The following is a 27253-nucleotide window of genomic DNA, read 5'->3' as shown; positions in this document are numbered from 1 at the left end:
ATTCTGCGCGGCGAGCGATGATTCCAGGGGCCATCCGGAATTCTTTTCCCTTAGAATCAGAATGTTTGACCCTAGCTTCATCTGTATTAATATTTAGGGGAAAAGGAGAACCTTATCAAACTGTAAATCTCCTATACTGCATTAGAATGAAATGGAATGGAATGGAATGGAATAGGATAGGATAGGATAGGATATTCAGTACCATGTGTGCGCCGGGGAACTGCTTTTCCAGTTTCTAGTGCTCCCTCATCCCCACACGCACACTCCCGGCGAGCGATGATTCCGGGGGCCATCAGTGGGGGGGGCAGGGTTCCCCCTCGCGTTCCTCATCTTCCCGGATGGCCCCTGGAATCATCGCTCGCCGCGCAGAATCTCGCCGCTGCTCCACGCCGTGGAAAACAGGCGCGTGCGCACAGCTCGGCAAATTAAAGCCTGGGAGACTTGTTGTCACTCGCCTTTGCAGAAGCTTCCCTCCGAAGCGTTCCGAGGGAGGGCTGTAAACTTCCCTCCGAAGTCTTGGGATGTTCTGAGGAGCCCCCCAAGGCAAAACGCTGCTGCCATGTAGTTAAAAGTACGTCTCTGATTCGTCTCTGTCAGTCTCTCTCTGATTCCCTCTCTCTCTCCCTCCCTCTGTTCCTCTGTCTGTCTGTCTCACTCACACACACATACACACTTTTAGCAATTTTATTGTTATCTACCTGTATTTTTATTTTTGAAATTTACCGTGAGCTGCTGCATTTCCCAGCCTCGGCTTATACTCGAGTCAATAACTTTTTCCAATTTTGGGGGGTAAAATTAGGGGTCTCGGCTTATACTCGAGTCGGCTTATACTCAAGTATATACGGTATATATTCACCTTGATTTAGGGCACGGTTGTCAAACTCGCTGCATCACATTGCTGTCATGTGACATTGTTCCCTTTTGCGGAGCTGGGATGGGTGTGGCCTGCACATAACTCATCCAAACTGCGGGCCGCCAGTTTGACACTCCTGATTTAAGGGATATTAAAATATTGATACATACTACATACATACTACATACTACATACATCGCTCGCCGCCCAGAATCTCGCCGCTGCTCCACGCCGTGGAAAACAGGCGCGCGCGTACAGCTCGGCAAATTACAGCCTGGGAGACTTGTCACTCGCCGGGGTTATGCAGAAGCTTCCCTCCGAAGCCCGAGAGGAGGGAGGGAAGCGGGCGCCCGGCACACAGAAGAGCCGCATTAAAATGTTTAAAGAGCCACATTTTTTTTGTTGTTGTTCACTGGAGTATAAGCCGAAGTGGATTTTTCAGCCCAAAAAGTGGGCTGAAAAATTCGGCTTATACTCAAGTATATACGGTATATCACAGCTAGCATATGAAACTCAAATAGAAGTTGCTGAGATTTTTTCCTGTCCCCACCCACCACCCAAAAAATTAGAATTACAAGCTATCACAGATTTGGACAAATGTAACTTTACCATCTTCATATGTTCTGAGTACATTACTTAGTAATTTTAATGCATGATTCACATTTGGAAATTCCTTTGATTTTCAGTAATTGATGGCTAGCTCATAGCCACCAAATTCACTCTGTAAAATTATATTCTGTGAAAATTGGTGTGGCCTCTCCTGTGTTGTGTGTAGAACAAGATATTATGAATTAACAAAATGAAAATAAAAAAATTGAAAGGAAGCACCACCTGGAATCACAAAACAGATTCTTTATGAGTTTCCAGATCATGACTATTCTCTAAGATTCCATTTACTACAGTAAAGTGTGTTAGCGAAATCAGAATGGAAACCCCACAGCAACACTGTTGAATTCTTCAAAACCGTGGGAGTCTATCCTGGTTGGGGATGAATGGAAAATATGTGTATGATCATACTCCTCTGGGGTGAGTGGATCAGTTTCGACCAATTGTGTCATTTAGCTACTATTATCTCTCTAGAGCAGGGGTGTCAAACTGGTGGCCCATGGGGCCGGATGTGTCACACACAGACTGCGCCTACCCCAGCTCCACATAGGGAATAAATATTATTACCGTATTTTTTGGAGTATGAGACACACCTTTTTCCCTCAAAAAAGAGACTGAAAATCTGGGTGCGTCTTATACACTGAATACAGTATTTTTTGCCTCCAGAAACCCCGTGCCCTTCACCAAAATGGCCATGCATAGCCTTTAGGAGTCTTGCAGAGTGCTCTTGGGGGGTAGGTAGAAATGAGTGAAAAATGGGCCGTTTTTTGCTGAATTCCCCCCCCCCAGCCCCCAGGAGCACTCTATAAGCCTCCTAAAGGCTCTGCGTGCCCTTTTTTTGACAAAGAATGGGCCAGTTTTTGCGAAAAGTGGGCCAGTTTTTGCTCATTTTTGCCCCAACCCCCCACGAGCACTCTACAAGCCTCCTAAAGACTATTCATGCCTTTGGGGGGGGGGGGAATGGGCCACTTTTGAGAAGTCTGCAGAGCGCAAAAACTTTTTTTTTTAAATTTGCTTCTTCAAAACCTTGGTGTCTTGTACTCTGGTGCGTCTTATACCCCGAAATTCTTCTCATATCTGATCCCTTATCTATAAAAATGTTTAAAACTTCTTTTTGTTTTTAAAATCTTGTGTTTATTCCCTTAAAACAGTGTCCCAAAGCTGTCATGGCTGGCTTGTTACCTGAGAAAGGGACAGAAGAGCCTGATCGCCAGTGACCCTTTCGGGGAAAGTGCTACACCTACATGGGTTGATTGAATTGAATATTTTATTTGGACAAGTGTGATTAGACACACAAGGAATTTGTCTCTGGAGCAGAAGGTCTTAGTGTACATGAAAAGCAACAGAATGATAATAATCATCATCATTATAATAATACCAATAAGAGGGGGCAATAAAGAAGATAATAAGATTATAAAATACTGTATTTAGATATTCTTTATTGCATTTTTACAGAAAATGATGTTACCCAAATTATTTATGAAGGAGAAAATAATTTCCTTATCTTTTTTTTTTCTTTATATTATTTCTTTTTTTCTGCACTTTTCCTCATTTCTTTTTATATATTTTTTAGTTTGAATTTGTTAACCTTTGTTTTTTAAAACATTAATATGCATGCATGTGTATGTATGTATGTATGTATGTATGTATGTATATGTATTTATGTATGTATGTATGTGTGTGTGTATATATACACACACACACAAACACACACACACACACTGGCTATTCTCCTAGGCGCTGCTTGGAGTCTCCAAGCATGGGTTACTTCAGCTTGCTGCCCAAGGACTGAGTTCAAAGTTCATATAGTCACGCCTCCTGCTCCCTTTAGAGGCTCAGTTTAAAAAACTCAGTCGCCCTAAAAGGATGCAGTTGGGGAGCTCCAGTCCTTGAGCATCAAGTTGGACTCTCCAAGCAGTGTGATTAGTGTAGCCTTTTTTCTTATTTTTGTATAGAGTAGATTAAGGTAGTTATTCACAAGACATAAGTTTCCTTTCATCGCCTTCCTGTGGAGCAGGCTGCTCAGAACGAACCTGCTGTTCGTGCCCACGTGGCTGAGGCTTCACTGCGGGGGGGGGGGGGCTCGTTCAGCGGCTGCTGTCGACCCTGGGGCCAGGTAGGTAGTTAGGAGGGCCCCACCTAATTGTCAGAGGACTTATTAAGAGCTCCGGAGGCTGTTAAAAGCCTTGCCGATCTCCAGTGCCATTCCGAGTCACACAGCAGCCATTTTGGATGGTCTAAAGTGGCGTGAAAATTTCTCTCGGCCGCTTCATTGCTGCTGCCTGTCTCCATCAGATGATCACTGCTGGGAGGGGTTGCCTACGCAAGGACCTTGCTCTGGGGCACCAGGCAGGTCCCCCACCTCCCCATCAAGGACAGTATTAGAGCGGCTGCAAGGTGTTTGGCTTCCCAGCTGCCAAACCTTGCTTAAAATTGGCGCGGATCTGCGTGCGTTCTGGAATCGTTCAACGGACACCATTTTGACCTGCTGCAGCTCATTTTAGCACTCCCAGATAGAGACTGGCAGATTGAACTCAGCTCAATTGCTCTTCTAGTGACAACTGTCCTGCAGTATTGGCCTGACTGTTCCAGCTTCGGCATGGCTTCTACCAGCGCAACAGAAGACATAGCTTCAGCAGGTCCTTCCTCCTCTCAACGTAGCAGGCCAGGGCCTGCAAGCAAGGGGGTGGCTAAGGGGTGCCCACCTAAAGGCAAACAGCCCATAGCTAAAGGGATGTCTAAGGCTTCTCAAAGATTGGCAGAGACGAGTCAGAAAGCCTTAGAAAAACAGTTTCAAAAGGCTCAGAGGGTTGCAGGGCCTCCCTCTTCTCCTGCAGAGGTCATATCTGGGCCCACATTGCCTCCTCCCTTAGGGACATTTCTCCATCCCTGGCAGAGGAAGGGGATTACGATTTGTCCTCAGACCCAGACCCATCCAGGGTGGCCCCGGAGTCACCTTGCCCTTCCCTGGGGGGAGAGTCAGTACAAGGGGTCTGTTCCCTCATGGAAGAGGAGGATCCTCCTCTGATATCACCTAGGCCCGGGACCAGTCACCCAGCAGAGGACCAGGGATGCAATATGTCCACTGAGATGAAGGAGATCATTGCTAATGCGATATCTCAGGTCATAGCCAAGGGCATGAGACAGCTAGGCCAGGGCCTCCCACACCAAAGAAAACCCAAACAGGGGATGCAGGCCTCAGGCTCGAAGGACTGCCTCTCCGGCTTCTTCGGCTGTCAGCGAGGTGGAGGAGGGGGCCGTGACGTCAATCGACCTGAAGGAGGCGTACCTGCATGTTCCCATTCATCCAGTGCATCTCAAGTTTCTGAGGTTCCAATTTGCAGACCAGCACTTCCAGTACAAGGCTCTTCCCTTCGGCCTTTCATCGGCCCCTAGGACGTTTACCAAACCTCTGGCTGCTGTCGCTGCACGTCTTCGATCTCATCCAGTGAGACTCATTTGTTATCTGGATGACATCCTGTTGATGTCATCATCCAGGGAACAGGCGTGTCGGGATCTCAGCGTCACCATATGCACGCTCGAATAACACGGCTTTTCCGTAAATCTGGAGAAAAGCCACCTGTCGCCAACCACCAGAATCCAGCATCTGGGCACAGTGATCGACTCCAGACTCTGCAAGGTGTTCCTCACATGAGAGAATGGACAGCATCACATCCCTCATGCATCAAGTCCAGAGGTCCATGTCGGTGCCTCTCGTCACGCTAGCCCAGCTGCTGGGAAAGTTGATCTCGTGCATCGCAGTGGTCCCCTGTGCACGGCTGCATGCATGGGAACTTCAATGGTTCCTGCTTCCGATTAAACGGTGAAAGCCCAGCAATTCCAAGAGGGTGGTGAGCGTTCCTCCACAGGTGCTCCGATCACTCAGATGGTGGCAGACAACGGCGCTGAAGAAGGGATCCCTCTTCAAGAAACCAGAACGCCTGGTCATAACAATAGATGCCAGCTTGTATGGCTGGGGCACCCACCTACAGACACACATGACACAGGGCAGATGGTCTCTGGCGGAGCTCTCCTATAACATAAATTGGCTGGATCTCAGGGCTGCCAGATTAGCCCTGTGTCACTTCCGGCAGCTCATCAAGCGGTCTCATGTCCTCATATTGATGGACAATATCGCCACCAAGGCCTACGTCAATACACCAGGGCAGAACTCAGTCGAAGGTCCTGATGTCGGAGGCAGAAGCCCTGGGGCGGTGGGCAGAACGCCATCTCCGGTCCATAAGGGCGGACCACATTTCGGGGGAGGAGAACGTGACAGCGGACTGGCTCAGCAGAACGACCATCAGCAATTCGGAATGGTGGCTTCATCCGTCGCTGTTTCACCAACTGACCCAGAAGTTCGGCCTTCCGACAATAGACCGGTTCGCCAGTCCAGAGAACACACACCTCCCTCAGTTCTTTTCAAGATTCCAATGCTCCGGCACGGAAGGGACTGATGCTCTTTGATGCCGCTGGCCTTCCGGCCTGTTATACGCCTTTCCGCCTCTCCCACTGATCCCTCAAGTGATCAGGAAGATCTTGTTGGAGGGAGCAGAAATACTGCTAGTCACCCCACACTGGCCAAGGAGGACCTGGTTCGTCGACCTTGTCAACCTGTGGAGATACAGGGGGAATAGATTTGTGCTTGTGAAAGTTATCAGCATAATTGGTGAACTATCAGGCATGAAAGAGCTGGTCTGCACATGAAGGTCTAAACTGATTTGTTGCTAAATGCCTTCTCAACTAACAGTTGACACCTGTTTGTAGTTAGATAGGGGTTGATGGAATTCAAAGGGGAAGTGAGTGGGAATTGGTCTGCCTGTGACTTCTTAAGGATTCTAGGGTAATCCCTCTTTTAACTCTGCCCCCCCTTCCCCTACGTGAAGCTCATGATTTAAAGACATTTTTTAAAGAGAAAATAACCAAAGCTTCTTTTTTTTTGCCATGTGGGAAAAACAAAACTACCCAAACCCCTGAGATGAGTCTGTTGATATAACCCAGGTTTGGGAAAGAGAAAAATTAAACACAAAGGAATGAAGTCTTCTGGAGCCCAGTTAACTAGCTGAAGTCTTCAGACATCTTTATACTCCAATGCTTCAGTGCATCATTTAACCATTAATTTATTCTGGCAATTTTAGGCGGAATCAGTGTGTCTTATATTTAGGCTAGATTTACCCTTTTGATATAAAAGCAATTATTAGTTGCTGTGCCCCAATAAACAAGATGAATTATTCTTCTATTTAAAAACCTGTAAACTGAGAGCGGAAGTTCATAACCATTTAAGAAATTTGGTCCATCCAATCCAGAGTGGGGGAGAATTGCTGCCAAACCGGAAATACTGACCATTGCAGTTAGTATAACTGATGGTGGGAGGTACTGGACATTGACAAAAATTTTACTTGGATTTCAGCAATCATAATCAACTATTTGATAAAATGTAAAAAATAAAGTTAGTTTACTGTAATGTTAAGGTATCAGGCTAGGAGACACAGGCCAGCTGTGTGACCTTGGGCCACCCATTTTTTTTCTCAGCCCTAGGAAGACAATGGCCAACAACTTCTGAAAAACCTTGCCAAGAAAACTGCAGGGACTAATCAAAACAGTCTCCAAGAGTTGATTGAACCGAAGGGAAAGAAAGAGAAAGGAAGCTTTGTACAGTATTAACTGATCACATTGATCACAAATGAATTGTGCTTAGAACAAACATATTGAAATCAAATGCAATTATAAATTAGATAAGAAGCATTAGATAAGAAGTACAACTAGACTTTTGAGACATGAATAAACTAGAGCGGACATAGAAGCAAAGTGATTTATCTTTCCATTTGTATTGTTGGAAGAAATGTCCTTCTGGGTTTGGCTCCAAGTGGGGAAAAAGACACTGGAGACATGGAGGCTGCTTGGAAAGATGGTTTTAATGGTGGACAGGACTGCATGGCTTGAGTCCTGAACAGAAAAGGGGATCACATGCTTCAATGTTGGTGGAGAAGAAGAGAAGGGAAGAGAAGAGAAGCGTGAAGAAGGGCTCGCAGGGCTTTTTATAATCTGTTCTGCCCCACCTCTCTGTTTCCTGTTCCTGTGTAAGAAATGCATTCTGATTGGTTGCCAGACTCCCATGGGCCCGTGCAAGAGCAACCCTCTAGGCTGAGCTTTGAATCCAGGTTTGGTTGAGTTCTCAGATGCCATGTGGTCAGTTGAGTAAAAGGCAATATTATCCTGCCTTAATCCCATCACTCTGGAGCTGAAGAGGAGAACTCTTTATTATGTAAAGTGGACTAGCTTGGCCTTCCTAATGGCCCATTGACAAAGTGGGGATGGGCCGGAAGCTGCAGGAATTTACTTTGTGTTTAAAATGTGTTTCTCCGTTTTTCACATCCAGGACAATGTAATATTCTGCCTTTTCAATATTCCTAGGATATTTCATTTTTCTGAGAGAGGGCTGGGTGATAACTTCCTACAGTATGAAATTTTGGATGAACTGTTTATTAGAGGTAGAGAAATAGGATTTTTAAAATTGTGACAGAGCGAAAAAGCAGTTTGACTGTGGAATAGGCAAATCTTTACAGGTTGTTTTCTGCAGATTGCAATCCCGTCTACTGCATGCTGCTCTGTAGCAAGCCTTAGAATAGAATTTAGTAGTGAGAAAATAAGTGTAAAGAGCATCAGACAACTGTGGATAGTCAGCGGCTGGAAAATACATTTTCACAGGATGTTGCTTTTTTTGTATTGGCTGGCAATTACTTCTCCATTACTTCTATTAGAGAGGTCATTGAGTACCAAGCCTAGATTTGTTTGTTCCTGCCTGAGCATCTGAGAACATGTATTAGTTAAAGGTGTCATCTTTATGCAGAAAATGTTTAAAAACAAAATTTATTTTCACACTTGTTTACTTTGCTACAAGATACCATAGTGAACCTTATAGCTGGTGTGTAAAGTTATCACCCAGCCCTCTCCCAGAAAAATGAAATATCCTAGGAAATATTGAAATGGCAGAATATTCTATTTCCCTGGATGTGAAAAGGAAGAAACATGTTTTTAAAAGACAGAGTAGCTCCCTGCAGCTTCCTGCCCACCCCCTTTTGTCAATGGGCCATTAAGATGCCCAGGGCAGTCCTTTTACATAATAAAGAGTTCTCCCCTTCTGTTCAGCTCCCGTTCAGGCATGACTAGCCATCACCCACTCACCACATGGCATCTGAGAACTCAACCAAACCTGGATTCAAAGCACAGTCTAGAGAGTTGCTCCTGCACAGCCCTATGGGAGTCTGACAACCAATACAGAATACAAGATCAAGATCAAAGGCCAGAGAGGGCATAAAACCAGGGACTTTCAGCATCTCAGCCCTTCCCTCTCTTCTCCACCAACATTGAAGCATGTGATCCCCTTTTCTGTTCAGGACTCAAGCCATGTGCTCCTGTCTACCATTAAACCATCTTTCCAAGCAGCCTCCATGTCTTCAGTGTCTTTTTTCCTCACTTGGAGCCGAACCCAGAAGGACATTTCTTTCAACACTGGTATAGCTAGCTCCTCAGTGGTGGGTTGCCAATTTTTTTACTACTGGTTCGGCCACGCTTGCGATGTTTCTGCGCATGTACAGAAACTTCCAGGTGGGTGGGTGGAGCCTCCCACCACCGCTACTACTGATTCATCCAAACCAGGAGTAACCCATCTCTGTAGCTCCTTACTGTATGGAGTAGTCTTAAATTCAGCCCTTGAACAATCCCATCTCTAACATAGTTTGAGAATTTATTGGTATCTCAGACTTAGGTATTCGTAGAGATGAGAACCACGTTGAAGCTGAATTCCTTCTTAACTCATTGGTATTCTAACCTAACGTGGCAGAGTAGAGTGTCTGCTGCAATTTGAACAGAAGAGATGAAAGAGGAGCTGCGAAGTGAAAAATCACGTTGCCTTCCAAATGAGGGGAGAAAGACGGAAGGGTGTGATTTAGGATGCAGTCTTTTTTTAACCGCTGATTTATTCTGGCAATTTTAGACAGAATTATTTTTGATAGCTTGCTGTTCATAAAATGTGTTATTTCACAAGCAGGTGGTGAGCTTTAGCATTTTCAGACAAGATACACCTAGTTTCTTTCTCCCCCCCCCCTTTTTTTTTTAGCAGAAATGCTATAAGCAGAATGATTGTCCTGCCCCTACAAGGGCCTGGGATTTTAACATTAGTTACCATTGCCTGTCTCCCCTCCTCTCTTTCTCATGAATATGTTTAAAGCAGCCTTACAATAAAGATAAAAATTTAAAGAAGTTTCCAGCATAGCTGTGAGTACTTTGCATAGCAAGTAATAAGTTACTCTAAGCCAGCCCTGTGAAACTGGTGGTCTGCGGGCTGGATATGTCACGTGTGGGCCACGCTCAGCCCGGCTCCGCAAAAGCAAAAAACCATTGCGATACATCAGGTGACACAATCGAGTTTGACACCTGTGCTCTAAGCACTGGGTCTAAAACATCACCTTTTTCTCAAGCAAACTAGGAAAAAAGAATCAGGTCTGAAATGAACATTAATGTGCCTCTGTTGATACGTCAAGTTTGCTATTTGGCTTTCTAGTGAGTAGCTGTAATTTCAGGAGTATATTAAGAATGCTGTCGGTCATGCCGCTGAAAAACCTAGATTCAGCAGTTCTTAAGAGATCTGAATGTACCTCTTATTCCCCAAACTGGTGGGCAACCATTTCTGGAGGGCAGAAATGGATTTCACCTTCTATTGATTTTCCATTTTTAACACAACCCCCACAAACATTTCCCTGCTATACTTTCTCTCCCTACATTGGTTTGAATGCTCCCATCCATTTGGCTTAGAGCACTTCCAGTTTGCTGCACATAAATTCAGCAAGGCCTGTGCCAGTGTGCAGAGGAAGGATTGCCTCTTCAGCCAAGCCAGCCTTAAAAGGTAAAGGTAAAGGTTCCCCTTGCATATATGTGCTAGTCATTCCCAACTCAACGGGACTGTACTCATCTCCGTTTCAAAGCCGAAGAGCCAGCGCTGTCTGAAGACATCTCTGTGGTCATGTGACTGGCATCACTAAACATCGAAGGCGCACAGAATGCTGTTACCTTCCCACCAAAGGTGGTTCTTATTTTTCTACTTGCATTTTTTACGTGCTTTCGAACTGCTAGGTTGGCAGAATCTGGGACAAGTAACAGGAGCTCACTTTGTTACACAGTGCTAGGGATTCGAACCGCCGAACTGCCGACCTTTCTGATCAACAAGCTCAGCGTCTTAGCCACTGAACCACTGCATCCCTTTGTAAGCCTTACAGCTCCCTTTTATCCTGAGTAGAAGAATAGCACAATCCATAGGCCTTTGGCTTTAATAACCAATAAAATAAATTAATAATTTGTTTTGTTTTTCAATTACTGATTCCGCGCCCCCCAGTGGCTTCCTTTTCAGTATGTTTGCTTTATTTTCTTCTAATAGTGCAGTTCCATAATTTCTTCAATGTTTCAATGGCTTGATATAGAAGGCTTTCATCCTTAGCTTTCAAATAGCCCTGTAGTTGTGTCATAGGAGAACAAACCCATAAGGACAAGATTCATTAGTCCATCTGCATTTAAAAGACAAAGTTCACTCTTTTGAAGACAGCAATCTCTACATTTTGGACAGAGATGAACACTGTTTTGAAAGAGGGATCAAAAAGACCATCTGTGTCAAAATTGAACAGCCCTCACTCAACAAAGGGAGAGAGATACGACATCATCTATCTCTAGTCTACAACACAGGCCTTTCAGCAGTTCCAAGAAGGCTCCTTACTCATTTACATTGCTCAGGTGATCCTGAGATCACACATAAACCTCCAAGTGACCTCACCAATTCTCTTAAAGAATGCAAATGACCAGCTGTTTGCCAGGAATATAAATCCTTCCATTCCCCACCATCCAGTCAGAGCCGAAGAAGTTTTTTGGATGAGAAGCAAAACATCTTCAAAGAAAAACAAGGAAGTCCTCTTGAAAAAAACACCTTTGGAACAGCCCTGTAGTTGTTTGGGATCTAGAGGGGAAGAGCCTTCTACCTTTGGTATTTTAGCTTTCTAAATATAATTTAACTTTGTATGTGTGTTTAAAGCGTATATGTCCAGAAAGGAAAAAATATTGGCCATTGCTTTTCTACACATGAAGATGGAAGCATATATAAGAAGGAGATTTGTTCAAAGGAAAAAGGTGATAGCTTTTGGTCTGAACTGAATATCTTGCAAGAGTCTCAGTCAGACAAGATTTTTTTAAAGCCAGCATATGGTTTACATATTATTTAATTTTACCTGATTTAACTACTAGTATATGCTCTCAGTGAGTTTTACATATCAAATTTATTCTTTTAATTATGAGGTGGTTATCAATTTGGTATTCAATTATTCCCTTAAAGTTGCCTAGGTTTTTTTTTTAAATATGTCTACATTCTGTATATTCTAATTTATTTGATATTCCTTTATTTTTGTTCCATGTTAGTTTTTAAGTGGGATATAAATATTGTTACTAAGGACATCTGCAATGCATCTATACGTTGTTTTCAGTTTATTACATATGAAACTGGAATCATAGTATATTTCACTGGATTTTTATTAGAATGAACCAGGTATCTCTGGGCATAAAAAAAATAATCAAAATCAAGAAAGACAAGCTTTGTACATGTTTCATCTGGTGAGTGGAAACAGCAAACCACCTACCTGTACCTCGTAGTACTTTGCTATTTATTTTTAATTCTTGCTCTCAGTGAACACATTTTGCCAAACAAAAAAGAAAAAAGCAAGTTCTAATTTAATGGAATTTTGAGCACTCGATCTCTTCATTTCACTTTAAAGTGCAGCAGTGTTGGATGATGGCCATAAACTCCGACAAGATTGCGAGCTAGACTATGTCTTGCAAGATATTTAGCCAGCATAAATATTTTTAATTAACTGAACAATTTCAGTCGCACTTCTCTGCACATAACATGGTTGCCTAATGTTAATTGCACTTGAGTGTACACGAAAATGCAAATAAAAAAGTGCCTTTCCTCTCCAGTATTACTAAATGTGCCTCAGTGTATTAGATATAAAAGCAGGATTAGTTTTGCTTGTTATTTTCAGAATTCCTTGTTAGTTTATGCGGTCAAATTATTCAAGAAAATTCTGTTTGTGTGGTGTTATAGCAATAGCATTTATACTTATGTACCGCTCCACAATGTTTTATAGCCCTCTCTAAGCGGTTTACAGAGTCAGCCTATTGCACCCAACAATCTGGGTCCTCATTTTACCCACCTCGGGAGGATGGAAGGCTGACTCAACCTTGAGCCTGGTGAGATTCGATCTGCCAAACTGCTGGCAGCCGGTGATCAGCAGAAGTAGCCTGCAGTACTGCACTCTAACCACTGTGCCACTGCGCAGTTATGTACATAAATGAGCCCAGATAGCCATAACTCTTAATCTCTATGCACTGAGAACTGTGACACTAAATGCATTGTGGGAAGAGGGAGGAACCTTAACACAAATGAGGATACAGGTGATCCTTGACTTTAGTTCAAAGTTATAAAAAAAATAGCAGTGAAAAAGGGACTCAGGACTGTTTTTCACACTTACGACTGTTGTTGCAACCCTGTGGTCACGTTATCAAAATTCAGATGCTGGGCAACCACGATATATTTATGAGGGTTGCAGTGTCCCAAGGTCATGTGATCATCTTATGTAACATTCTGACAAGCAAAGTCAACAGGGAATAAAGATTCACTTAACAACTAGCTTAATAACAACTGCAGTGATTCACTTAACAACTGTGGCAAGAAACGGACAAAACTCCGTTAACAACTTTTCGGCTGATCAACAGAAATTTTGGGCTCCGTTGTGGTTGTAAACTGAGAAGTACCTGTATCTGGTTCTCACTCAATTATCGATTGTGCCTGTTTCTGTTTTAATAATTATCACCAATCTCAGACGGGGAGGAGGGGGGCCAAAAGACGTAATTTTCAGGGTGGCAGTTGATTTCAGTTCAAAAGCAGGATGGAAATCCAATAAACAAATCAATGACGTATTTGGATTCCTGGCACAAATGTTAATTTATATGATTTTCTTAAAAATTATTACTCTTCAAAAGTGGGACAGGTATTCAAATTCCTCAATAGCTGCATGAAAACCGATGGATATTGGGTTGCATTTGTTTTCGTTAACTTTTTTAATTTATTTTTTGTTCCTAGATGTACATCACCCACACAATAAAGGCCAGAGGAACCAGACTGGCAAAACCAGTTCTTTGCTTGAGCATAATGTGTACGGCATTTCTTACTGGTATCAACAGAGTAGCAGAATATCGAAATCACTGGTCAGATGTGATAGCAGGATTTCTAGTCGGTATTTCAATAGCTGTTTTTTTGGTATGTATAAGTTAAGCATTTTTCTACCTGTTAATATGTCTGACTGCTTGTAGGATCCATCATTTCATTAATCCATCGGGATACAGGCTGTTTGCATGAATGGCAAGCATTTATAACCTGATTAAAGAACTATGTAAAATCATATGCTGTATTTCAATAAATACAACTTTTTATTACCCTACCCAGCTAAAGTCATCATATTGTATTGTGTTATTCCATCTATGAGCTTTTTACTGTTAGACTGTTCTATTCAGAGAGTAATTTTTAGAGTTCTTTTTATTACTATCATTATCATTTCCATGTGGACATGGCTTCTTTCTCCTGCATTTTTGAGTCTACAGTTACTGAATTGCTTCTTTCCAAGATTATCCATCCCTTGTTTATAAAATGACTTTCTCAGGCCTGAGAATCCAGGATTCCAGTCTCACCAAGTATCAGTTCTTACACTGACATGTTTCTATTTTAAAGATCTTCAGTGTTTAAAGTCCCATTCTATCAAGCAGCACCCTCTGCAATTATATTATTTTGGAAATATTGCCTAAGTGTTTGAAAATATTGTTTTAAGCCCCAGGAATAACATGGCAAATTCTCCTCTCACTGTACAGGTAGTCCTCAATTTATACCCACAAGGGAGCCTAAAATATATGTTGCTAAGAGAAAAATTTGTTAAGTGAGTTTTACCTCATTTATTAAGGGAATCATTGCAGTTGTTAAATTAGTAACACCATTGTTAAGTGAATCTGGCTTCCCCATTAACTGATTGCCAGAAGGTCGCAAAGGGTGAACACGGGACGCTACAACTGTCATAAATGTGAGTCAGTTGCCAAGCATCCAACATTTGATCAGGTGACCATGGGATGCTGCAATGGTTATAAGTGTGAAAAACGGTCGTAAGTCACTTTTTTCAGTGCTGTTGTAACTTTGAACGGTCACCAAATGGACTGTTGTAAGTCGAGGACTACCTGTACTGGATTTATAATTACACAAAGTCGCAGTGCATTAAATTACAACTTTTTGAGGGAAGGATATATTTTGGAAATTGTACAGTTTTAATGGTATTTTCGTCAAGACTCAGGTGTCATAATGGCTTCATGGCATCTAAGAACTTTCTTCTCTTTCTAGGTGATATGTGTGGTTAATAATTTTAGAGGTAGGCAACCAGAACATGAACAGTCGCACATGGACAATCTGGGACAAATATCTATGATCAGCATCCCTCGGGTAGAACATTCTGTAGTAAAGGTAAGGTTTTCTTGTGAATTGATAACTTTTGTGGTGAATCGGAGGTAGAATGGTTGCCTTGCTTGATTTTTGTAAGAGAAGTGAAATCTTCAAGTCCACCTCACAAATTGTGGTTGACTGAAAACTAGGAACCCTTTTGTATCTTCTCAAGGATTGTAGGAGGCCACGTAGAAAAAGCAGAATAAAAGAAAAAAGGCTAATTTTATACACTAATAATCACACTTTATCACAAGAGGTAGCTTTCTTCCTCTCACAATATCATGAAGAGGGGATAATTAATTAAGGTAATAAGCTAAATTAAACTCTTTATTGTGTCCAAACGCCTCAGTTCAAGGGGTACATTAATTGCCCAGCGATGGTTTTGTGGCTCTATAAAAGACGGCATATACAAATGCACTTTTTATATCTGCCTGATTGCTCAAATGACATTTAGTAGAAGGCTTCTGTTTGAGCAGTGTTTGCAGGAGGCTATTTGCATAAAATTAGTGATTGTTTTGAACACTAATATGCACTTTGTTTGTTTTTACCCCAAATACCCCTGGCAGTTTGACAGACTTGCTTGTTAGACAGTGGATATGGATATCTTGCATGTATGTGTGACATTGCTTCTGTGTAATTTGAGCTTGATTGGTCTAGTGGTTAAGGCACCAGGCTAGAAACCAGGAGGTTATGTGTTCTAATCCCACCTTAAGCATGGCAAACTTGCTGGGTGACTTTGGACCAATAACTCACTCTCAGTCCAACCACCTCACATGGTTGTTGCAGCGGGGAAAATAAGAGGAAGAAAGATATTAGATATGTTCACTAACTAAATAATAAATAACATGGGAAATAGATAAATAAATGGAATAGGGCTGGGATGTTAGAGCTTTTGTTTTTTGGTTTTCTTTTTCTCCTTAGGGTAACCCCCTCAATTTGGTTTAATTGAAAACCATGGCAGTGACAGCAGAGTGGGAGATGTTATGAAAGTCTTCATTCTATTCAGTTCTCTCTCAAAAATCAACCTGTTTCACCATCTCATTTGTTCAAGCAAGCATCTGGTTGATGGGTGTATCTTTTGTGTAATCCGTTCTGTTAGTTTCTTCTGAGATGTCAAAATAAAGGTTTATGTGTGCCCAAATTAACATTGTGGGGCAGCTCAATGTTCAATTTAGAAAATGCATGAATAAGAGGAAACAATTCATAGTCTGCCTTCCCTACTTAGGCATCATTACATCAGACACTTTATCCAGAATCCAAGCCAATACAATTCTGTTGTTGCAATTATTTTTATTATTACTTCTTAGGTTGCTATCTCACATTTCTCCCAGGATCTCAAAAAGTGGTACATGTAACATGTAACTTGCTCCTCCAAATTTTCCCTACAACAATCCTTAATGTAGGCTAGGCTGAGACATAGGCAATGAATTAAATTAATCGGTAAGGTTCTGTGGCTGGTTTTTTTCAATCCTAATTTTACATCTCAACACTGCACTGTTTTGATTCCAAATGTCAAAGCCAAGCAGGAAGAATACTGTAAACTGGCAGAGGAGCATGGGAGGAGCAGAATATCTCATCTACATTATATTTCTAATGTTTACAAATTCATTTTACGCCCTGGGTGATGTAGTTTATATCAAGGCTGCTACTCTGCCTAACTGACAGTATAAACAGATCATAACTTTTTAGTATGGAAGAGATAAATGCCAACTTACCCTCTTCAGCCTAAATAAGATGAATGTTTCTACTTGTGTGTATTTGACCTTAGTGTAGATGCCCATGATTGTTGGAGCTAAAATTGGATAAGGGTATGTATGTGGAAAATGGAAAGAAAATACTTGGGAGACAAATAGCTAGATCTTAATTATTAAACATAAACATATTCAGTCAAAACAGACAGGAAGGACTGTATTCTAATCCAGCTCCCAATGACTGCATGCTCCATATACCTGTGAGGGACACAATTTAATAGCAGTGTAGCTTGTTGCCACACAGAAAAAAATATGGTTGGCTCAAACTATTCTCTTATAGAAGATAGTTATAGGAGAACCCTTGGTGGCGCCATGGTTAGAGTGTAGCATCTCAGGCTAACTCTGTCCGCAGCCTAGAGTTTGATTCTGACAGAGCTCAAGGTTGACTCAGCCTCCCAACCTTCCGAGGTCGGTTAAATGAAGACCCAGATTTTTGGTGGCAATATGCTAACTCTGTAAACTGCTCAGAGAATCCTGTAAAGCTCTATGCAGCGGTGTCTAAGTGCCATTGCTATGGAAGCACTCTATGAGCACTAGATCACTTCTTCCCAGGCAAATGCAGTCACTATAGTATGCTTGGTGAACATGTCACATTAACCAGTGCATTAGATAAATAAGTTATGAGGATCCCTTTAGAGTAGGGATGTCAAACTCATGGTGTCATGGTAGCATCACGTGACGCATTGCAACTTTCCCCCCCTTCACTAAACGGTGTGGGCGTGGCCAGCGCATGACGCATCCAGCCCGCAGGCAGCAGGTTTGACAGCCCTGCTCTAAAGGTTACCTTCTATTGTCAACATCCTGTACTATACTGTATTACACTACACTACACTGCATTACACTACATCGCCCTACATTATACTAGTAGTATTTGACTTATGACCATTTGTTTAATGGAATAAAATGGAAACCCTACACCATTTCAGACAAATGGTTGTCTAATCTCTTCTTAAAAACGTCCAGTGTTGGAGCATTCACAACTTCTGGAGGCAAGCTGTTCCACTGATGAATTGTTCTAACTGTCAGGAAATTTCTCCTTAGCTCTAAGTTGCTTCTCTCCTTGATTAGTTTCCACCCATTGCTTCTTGTCCTACGCTCAGGTGCTTTGGAGAATAGCTTGACTCCCTCTTCTTTGTGGCAACTCCTGAGATATCCCCTAATCCTTCTTTTCAGTAAACTAGACATACCCATTTCCTGCAACTGTTAGTGATGATTTGCAGTTTACAACTGTACTAAAAAAAAGTGATTTTGGATCAGACCTTGCATTTATAACCATCACAATGTCCCTGTGGACACATAAATGTTTTACAAGCCAAGTATAGGATAACTGTGTTGCTTATACACAGCTCTTGAACCATTACTCTTGTCAACTATTTCTCTCCTCCTCCAGTACTGACCTTCAGAGAGTAGCCTATACATATATACCTTTCATTTAAGTTAATACTAAAAACAAAACCCTCCTTCTTCTATGTTACCTGCTGATAAGATGAAGAAAAAGGAAAGCTGTCCAAATACGATTCAAGCAATGCAGTTATTGTACATATTGCAGAGCCCAGGTGCTAATGGAGGTGAAGAAGAACCTCTGTAAGAACACTCTTTTAAAGCCCAGCTCTTTAGGCTATTCTCCTGGGTAACAGGAATGGTCCAGTTTGAACATCTTCATATAAGGCAATGAAGTTATGTGTGCAAGCAAGCACACTGGTGTGTTTAAACGGTGTGATGGAAGGGACATATCTGAACCTTCAGTGCAGACAGAGTTCTCTCCGAGAAGCAGAATCTTGTGAAAAGTTTTATTCTATACTCCTATTTTTATCCTGCAAAGTCAGGAGAAAAATATTTTAAAAACTGAGAGGATACATATGATCAAATGCAGTTTAATACTGCATCTTAACGAAATGCAGAGACTATGACATGATTAAGAATACAAGATAATTATGTGCTCTGTATTCTTGTCCACACTCAAAATGATTAGTGAGTTGTGCATTACTGAAAATTTATGTTACAAACTACCTACGTTGTCAAAATGCACTTTACATGGATGGAATGCTATTTAAAATAGCAAGAATCGTTGTTTGGCATATTGCGAAGTAAGTGGGGTCTCTATTTTTTAAAAAATGGAAACCAGCACTTAAGGTTCAGTTTTAATATATTTTGTTTTTTAATGGTGATGTTTTATAGTTTGAGATCTTCCAGTTTGCTCTCCTCCAGTGATATATTAATTGGAAATAACTACTGCCATGCTGTGCATGTTTTTTTTTCCTGTCGCTCTTACTAGTAACTGCCTCTGATTGATATTACAAAAATATAAACTTGTGAATTTCTGTTCACAAAACCAAACACAACATTGCTGTGAATTAATGGTGAATGCTTGTGCCAACAAGCCTTCAAAGAAGAATTTGATAATATAACTTGGATTTAACTTGGATTTTTGCATGGGTTTCAGTGTGTCTGCTTCGACTGAGTGCTAGATCAAAAGGCATTGTTGAAGGTTTCATTCTCAGAGGACTCCAACAAGCTCTTCCTTGTGCCCTACATTGAGACATCTTTTACAGTTGTCTATTTCCTGCCCACATTTGTCATTGGCTTTGTAGGACATCTGGATTTCCACCTGTTGCAGTTCTGGAATGAGGAATGGCGGACTTAAAAATAGAGCCCTTGAATCTCCCAGTAGTTCTATGCAAAACACTAGTTTGAATAAAGAAGAAATGTTAATTAATGAAAGAGGGCATGTTAGCATTCTGCTGAATAGTAAATACAATTTTCATTTAAGTTTCTCTTGTTTCATGTGAAACCACTTTCAAGAGTTAACGAAAGTTTTTTTTTAAAAAAAACAAGAAATGCAGAATTAAAATAGTATTGACAACTTACCAGATTTTGCCATGTTTGTTCTTAAAAATTATATTATAGTTATTTATTATAAAATAATTGTAAATTTTGGCTTCAGTTTAAGTGTTTGAAGAACTCAATCATTTAAGAGTGTTGACTTAATTGAGTATTATGGAAAAGTAATCATAAACTGGGTTATGATTCTCCTTTTAACCTATGTGGAATATTTTGCAAGAGTAGTTTAGATTTTCTTGAGATATGTAGGGTTGAATCTCTGAAGTGCTACTAAAGTCTAAACGATGGGATCTACAGGTGGGAAAAATGCACCTCTCATCTTTACAGATGAATGACTTCCATTCTTTGTTCTTTTCACCTTTGTATAGAACCACCTCACAGCCTTTGCAGAAGTCACATGATGGAGAAAGGGATGTCTACTCGCTACATTGGACGTCATCTCTTTTCACAGCTCACTCGTAATGACTGAAACAATTTCAATATTAAAGAAGAACTGATTTGGTCTTAGAATCTGATCTAACAGCATTAAAATTTACAGCAACCTAGGAAGAATATGCCCGAGTTAAGAGTATTTTCCAACTCCAACCAAAAGCATCATAACATTTAGGGATTGGGTGGGGAAGAGCATGTCATGTAAACATACCATTTCCCTTGTTACAGCATATTTGTTTCCTAACTTGGTCATGTAAGTATTAGACTGTATTCCAAGGAGATCTGGTCTTTAAAATTCAGCATGACACTTAACTCCCATCTAAACCAATTTCAGTGTACACTTTTCTAAAAGAATCTTATCCAGAACTCAGATGCCACTGGCACTTCCTACTATATATTTCTCATGCCACATTTCTTAAGACTGGTGCTTCTGTTTTTGAAGAAAAAAAATGCCATTTATACTCTAATAAGTATTCTATTGTTATTTTAAAACAAAATTATTTATTTCGATATTTTCCTGACTTCATGTGGTTGAATAGTTGATTTTGTAGTTCTTCAAATGTCTTCAATGTACCCTGTTGTTAGGATTAGAAATGAGAACATGTAGACATTGGGGTAGATTATTCTTTTACTATCAAACACTAACTGAAGGTTTATAACTCCAAACCTGTTGCCAGCATATTCATATACCTACTCATTCATAACATACCATTATTGTTTTTACGGATAGTAGCTAAAGGTTACCCGACTTAGAAAACACACTTGTAAAAGTAGTTTTAAGGCCTTTGATTCTGTCCTTTACATATTGGGAGCAATAATTAAAATATTCTTTGTTCCCAGTGGGGGCAGAGGATACCACTCCACACTCCTGCTTAGCGCTGAACCAGCAATCATCCCCCCTCCCACTGTTTTTTAAACCTCTGAGAATAAAGATTCACAGAGCAAACGGATGGGCGGCGGGTGAAATGAATGACAGATATTGCTATCTTGTAACCAAGGCTTCCTCTTTCACCAGCAAGTAGAACTGTGCAATATTTCTTCGCTTGCATTATGCAGGATACCCCTATAATCTACTCTACAGTAGGTACAATTAGATTTAGGGACAAGAATTAGTCACAGATCATGTACAGTGATCTCATCCCATTGAGCTCAAATAATGTGTGAATTTTGAGGAGCAGTTCACGTTTTAATCGTCTAAATTCTCAATATTTGAACGCTGTCTCTTGATTACGTTTGCTTCCATTTCATTTCTTCTACTTCCTAACCCCCATCCCCACCTAAAAATGTTCCATTGCTGTGATCCACCTTAAATCTGGTCATGGTGCAGTTACCACTTTTAGTACAATAGTTGCAAACAGGTGTTCTATGGAACATTAGTTCCCTCCTTTATTGACATGAATGAAAATGGAATTTTGTCATGGTAAGATCTTATCCCAAAGTCACCTCTTCTACTGATACATGGAATATTCGCTAGCCTAATCTAGCTTCAGTGCATATAATGGCCAAAAATTGCTTATGCCTTTCTTGAAAAATGAGATACAGGCTCCCAAATAAAGTTATTTCCACATGATGTTTCAAACAGTAGGAAAAAATAAAGCTGGGCTGTTTTACATCTTGAAAGCCAGGAGGTTTAATGTTTTATAATGTCTTTAATTTGGGTTCTGTAGGTGGTGAGAGTCTTTGAAAGGTTTTGTCGAAAAATCGTCTTCAAAATAGTATGAAGTTGAACCAAAGTATTACCATCCTTCCAGATAGTTATTCTGTATCTCAGGTATAATCTTTCTGGATATGTCAGGAAAGCATCAGACCAGAGAATTAAGAGAGAGAAAAATAAGTCTAATGCATAACTGCATATATGTTCTTTTGTTTTTTTTAAAGTCCCAATGATTATAAAATTCAACACACTTTTACAGTGTGTTGCTAGTCTTATTTTTAAAAAATCAAATATTAATACCTAACTCACTATGGCAATCTAAGATGGGTGGGAGGGAATGCACAGCATCCCCATGTAATTTACATTTTCAGAAACTACTCAGACTTTTGGATGAGTTCCAGCACAAATGTAATATTTTCAAATAACCTATTTCACTAAAAAGCTAGACACACGCCTGATTTTCTTTCACTTAAACAATAGTACTTAAAATGCTGTGCTTTAGTTGGATCAGGGCGTTTTCTTTCTATTAATTATTTTGAACATGCACAGAACCGAACCCAACAGAAAGACAATCCTGCTTTTTGATGATCATTGAAACGCTAACTGTACCATGAAAGTACAAATGTAGTTGGTAAAAAGTCACAGAGTTGCAGTGTGTTTGATATAAAGCTACCCATGTTTTACCCCTAGAGAGAGTGCTTTACCCTAGAGAAAAAGATGTGTAGTACAACTGCCAATTGTTAAAAAGACGAATATAGCAAATCTGTGATAATTGTAGAATAATGTACAATTATTCCCATTTCATTTTCCTCAATAGAACACAGGCAATTAAATGATACCATGAGCAATTAAAAAAAAGTCTGCAGTGTTAGCGGAATCACATGGTGCAGCCTTTTCCTGATAACTGATACACAGAATAAGTACAAATATTATTTGCATTTTTTTGCAAATTAAAATCTCTCTGAATATAAGAAACAAAAGTCACAAAAAGCGGTTGCTACAATATATCTGATAGGCATAGGTCTCTTGACTTAAAAATATTCTTTCTATAAACTTGGTAATAACTGCATTAAGACTGAATTTTTCCTGCTAGTCAACCAACATAGCTACAATTCCTTTCTTTCTTTCTCACGTAAGTTATTTCCTGCCTGCATTCTGAAATGAAGGAAGCCTGGCTCTGCTGGATGTTTAGATCCTTGATTTTGCTTATCATGTCACTTGACTCAGAATAGACCTTCGCCATCAGTAAATGCAAACAACACAACTGAGGTGGTTTAAATTCTTGTCTTCTAAGGATATTAAAAATGCCACACTTCTGGATGTGTGAAACCAAGTACTATTATAAGCATATGCAGCTGACATATGGATGTTTCCCAAAGATTCTGTAAAACTGGATAATTTAAATGAAACAAACACATTTACAAAGTACTTATACAAATGGAAAAGTCAAGTCCTTTAACTATGAAAGTGCAGCAGGTGTTACAACCATCACCATCTACTAAAGAAGTATTTATCAAACTTGGCAACGTTACAGTATCTGAAACGCAACTTCCAGAATTCCCCAGCTACCATTCTAGGCGTTGAAGTCCACACATCTTAAAGTTTCCGAGTTTGAGAAACACTGAGTATCAAACAGGGGTGGTATTCAATTACCTTCCCTACCGGTTCGAAAATGTGAGCGCACGTGCTCCACCTCCATGCATGCGCTCAGCCTTCGGCGTATGCACTGGCGAAAAAAGGGCCTAAATGGGATGCCATAGAGCCGGGGCGGGTGGGCGATTTTCACCCGCGATTTCCGCTACTGGTTCAGGCGAACCGGTCCGAAATTGTAGAATTCCACCTCTGGTATCAGATATGTTTGGTAAATCACACCATATCCCATGTGCTCATTACACTTAGTATGTTTTCACCTCTTGATATAGAATAGTAATTTAGAATCCACTTTACTTAAAATTATTCACCATGAGGATTTCAGGGAAATCCTTGGTTGTTCATTGCAGCACAGTAATTCTGCAAATTTTATATCTGATTCATAAGTTCAGGAAGAGACTCTTTTATGTTAAAAGAAAGATTATTCTTTTCAGCATATTGTCTTATGTAAATCAGCATGTAACTGAGTCACTCTCAGGATTTATAACAGCCTAGTATCGGGGTTAAATTTATCATGTTATCTTTGTGAGCCAGCAGTAACAGGGTGGGAAAGAAACACACTGCTGTGTACTGTATTTTTAAAGAAAATAAAATGATTTTTTTTCAAGCTACATTGTCATTTCTTTCTGCGGGCTGTTACGAGTTTCAATGAATTGTAAAAACCGTGTGATCAATATAAGATGCTGGAATTTGACAAATTCCTGTTGGCTTGCCCAGGGATAGCTGGTGGGCTACCATATATTGAGTTATAGGCTGGGTTTATTTTGGGTCACAAGGTGCCTGGACAGGTTTGGAAAGGCCTTTGTTTTGTGCATTTTTTATTTTGCTTTTTCACTATTTTGTTTTTACAGGACTGATTGCCCCTGAATGAATACAGTCCACATAATAGATTTTCCCATAGGTTTTTTTCAGTAGATTACATGGCAGAATTCCCAAATGGCTTCTCAGTAGTGGAATTTGAACTTATTGAATCTCCCATCATTAAGCAACTTTTGAAAAACTTTGCTTTTGGAATCCTTTTCTTTCTCTATTGGGGGCGAACAGGGGCACCCACAAGGGGCAGTGGAGAGGGCAAGTGCTAGCATGCATCAACACAAAAATGTAGTTATCCAGATGTCAGACATAAATATGTAAGGGGAGCTACTGGGTTATAGGTCTACTGCATCGGTGTCCTTCAATACAACCTCTGCAACAGATACCTATGACGATAAATATAGCAGTTTTTCTTTCTTACAAATCTTTAGAAGCTTGCTTAAATATTTCAAAATGAACAATTAGAAGAGGAAATGATGTTTATGCCAAGAAAATATTCAGAACAGAAGTAGAGGCTAAACAGATTGCGAGTCAAATTCAAGAGAACAGCAATGAAATGATAGCATTGTCAAATATTGACACTTAAAAACTTAAGGGGGACAAGCTGGTTTTAAATGTTCAAATAATAAAACAAGGTGCTTGTTTTTGCTGGTGGATGCTCTCCTTAACATTTCCGTAATAAACCAAAACTGAGTCTCTGATGCCCCATTAATTTTACGCTGCATCTTGAAGACTGCTGCTGGCTGGCCTCCAATGGCTGATAAATTTTAGTAGCAATGGAAGGAGAGAGACTCATATTTCAGAGCATCTGATAGAATACTCCATCAATGTCCTGTGGATTTATCACTAACTACATGTTGCCTAAATAGAGATGAAGGTAGACACCTAGGTTCTGAAACACAACACTACCAAGGGAGAAGAACTACACCAGCTCTGGAATTTTATTTCACATTTATGTCAAGGGGATAGGGAAAGTTTTTCTTATTTGGACCAAGACAAGCTAAAGAGAGGGCCAGTTCTTCCCACTTCACTAGAATTGCTTTGGCCATCTTCATTTAACAACCACGACATTTCAATGGGAATTGCCTAATTTATTATGCCCCCTTTATTTACTTTTTCAGCAACAATTTCTGATTATTCTTGTTTATGAAAGATACAGTAATTCCTAATACCCCATCATTTTTCACAAAGCTGTTTCCTGCCCACTATTCAGTCATCATTATCTTGTATTTGCCTGCTGAACAAGTCTAGTCAAGAGTTCCCTAAGCTCATGCCTTCCAAATTTGTCAAGGCTACAACTGTCATTGGTGATTATTTAATTCATTTTACTTAGGTGACTCTAGGTGGTGAACACATTTCAAGACATCAGTGCAATGAAAAATAGTAATAGAAAGTTAATTTATTATTTATAAATTTATATACATTTATAATACTTCGTAGGCAATCTTGAAGTCTGGAACGTGTATCTTACATACATCTGGAGGCTTCTTTAGGAAAGGCTAGGTTTACCTCAGCAGCAACAGTTAAGCAGTGAATATTAATAGTAAATATTAGTGAATATTAGTAGTAAACTAACAGGATTTATGGATCATATGTAGAATAACATCTATGCCATTGTAGACACTACAAGATGCTGAATATGAAGTGTAAATAATAGAGACTGCCTACTTGTAAATGTTTGCCAACATTTACCTACCACCACAGTACCCTGAATCTTGCATGTTGGTGCGGTCTTAAACCATAGCAAACAGATTATGATTCAGAAGACTTTTAATATCTCCTGTAGAAACACTTTGTAGAAATTACTTCAGAAGACCTGTAGGGCAGAAGAGAATCTAAGGACTTTTTTTTCGACAATATGACTGCCTTAATGTTTCAATTGCAATAACATATTCCTCTTCAGACTTTTTTATCACATGAATTAAATCATTTTGTTACGAAACCTCATGTTTCTATTACAGAAACCTCTGTAAACTATTGCAGTACAGTAGTTCAAACCAGAAATTACCTTGAATCCACTCCTACTTCACGTTTTCTATTATATAACATAAATTCACAGTACCTTGCTTTCATTTATTTTGCTGAATTCTTATTTTTATTTTAAACTAGACAAAATAACATGGCCTGTTAGGTCATTGTTTCAGGGACATTTCTTTACCTAAACAGAGGAACAGAAGGATCCCAAGTGGGCAAAAAAGCAGTGGGAGTGGGATTGCTTTCCGAATTCCTGTTGGCTTTCCTATTAACTTTCCTTATAAAAAGCTGGCAGGGAACATTGGAAATAGTGATAGCAATGGCATAGCACTTATGTACTGCTTCATAGTCCTTTATAACACCCTCTTAAGCAGTTTATAGAGTCAGCATATTGCTCCCCAACAATCTAGGTCCTCGTTTTACCAACCTTGGAAGGATGAAAGGTTGAGTCACCCTTGGATCGAACTGTTGACAGTCGGCAGAATTAGCCTGCAATACTGCATTGCGCCACCACAGCTTCGATCACGTGGTCATGGCAAGGTGGCAGCATTGAAGTGATGACACCATTGCCAAATTTCAATTCCTGTGGGAGTCCTGGATCCTGGATTTTGGATGTATTCCATAAGTTAGCTCATTTGAGGTATGTTGATGCAATACCTGGTGCCCTATGACGCACTATTTCGCCCAATTGAAGATTACAAACAATGGGGTTTTTAGCAGTAAGGGTTCAAACATAAGAGCTTTTAGTAGTATATAAATGCTCAACTTGGTCTGCTTTGTTGTTGCTATGTATGAGATTGTCTGCACTATGGTGGTTTGTTTCTTTTGTGTTACACCACCCTGATTCTCTTCTGAAGGGTGACCTGTGCTTAAAATTAAAGGGGATTAGTAACAGCACAGATACATATTTCAGGAAATGTTCTCCATTATTACTGGTCTCATTAAAGGATGTTGATGCTTTTGAGAAATCCAGTGAGAATTTAAGAACAGCGTTGGAAATCTGCTGCTACATAAAGCATTCAAAAGCCAGCTTTGATGCTTCCCTCCAACCTCTGTCTTTGAAATAGAAAATAATGACATGACAGAAGGGAATACCAACCGGG

General features: G+C 40.3%; 1 protein-coding gene across 1 annotated transcript in view; it reads left to right on the top strand.

Annotated features, from left to right (window-relative positions):
* The window catches only part of PLPPR5 (phospholipid phosphatase related 5), a 93512-nt gene extending 73375 nt beyond the window's left edge, over positions 1–20137 (top strand). The window contains exons 4-6 of the mRNA XM_081948001.1: positions 13638–13814; positions 14937–15056; positions 19996–20137. Coding sequence (XP_081804127.1) covers positions 13638–13814; positions 14937–15056; positions 19996–20028 — 330 coding nt within the window. The 3' untranslated portion in view covers positions 20029–20137. The remainder of the gene's footprint in view (positions 1–13637; positions 13815–14936; positions 15057–19995) is intronic.
* The last annotated feature ends 7116 nt before the right edge of the window (positions 20138–27253 follow it).

This window comes from Natrix helvetica (genome assembly GCF_964273705.1).
Source record: "Natrix helvetica genome assembly, chromosome: 3".
NCBI lineage: Eukaryota > Metazoa > Chordata > Lepidosauria > Squamata > Natricidae > Natrix > Natrix helvetica.
This window is presented reverse-complemented; position numbering and strand designations above follow the sequence as displayed.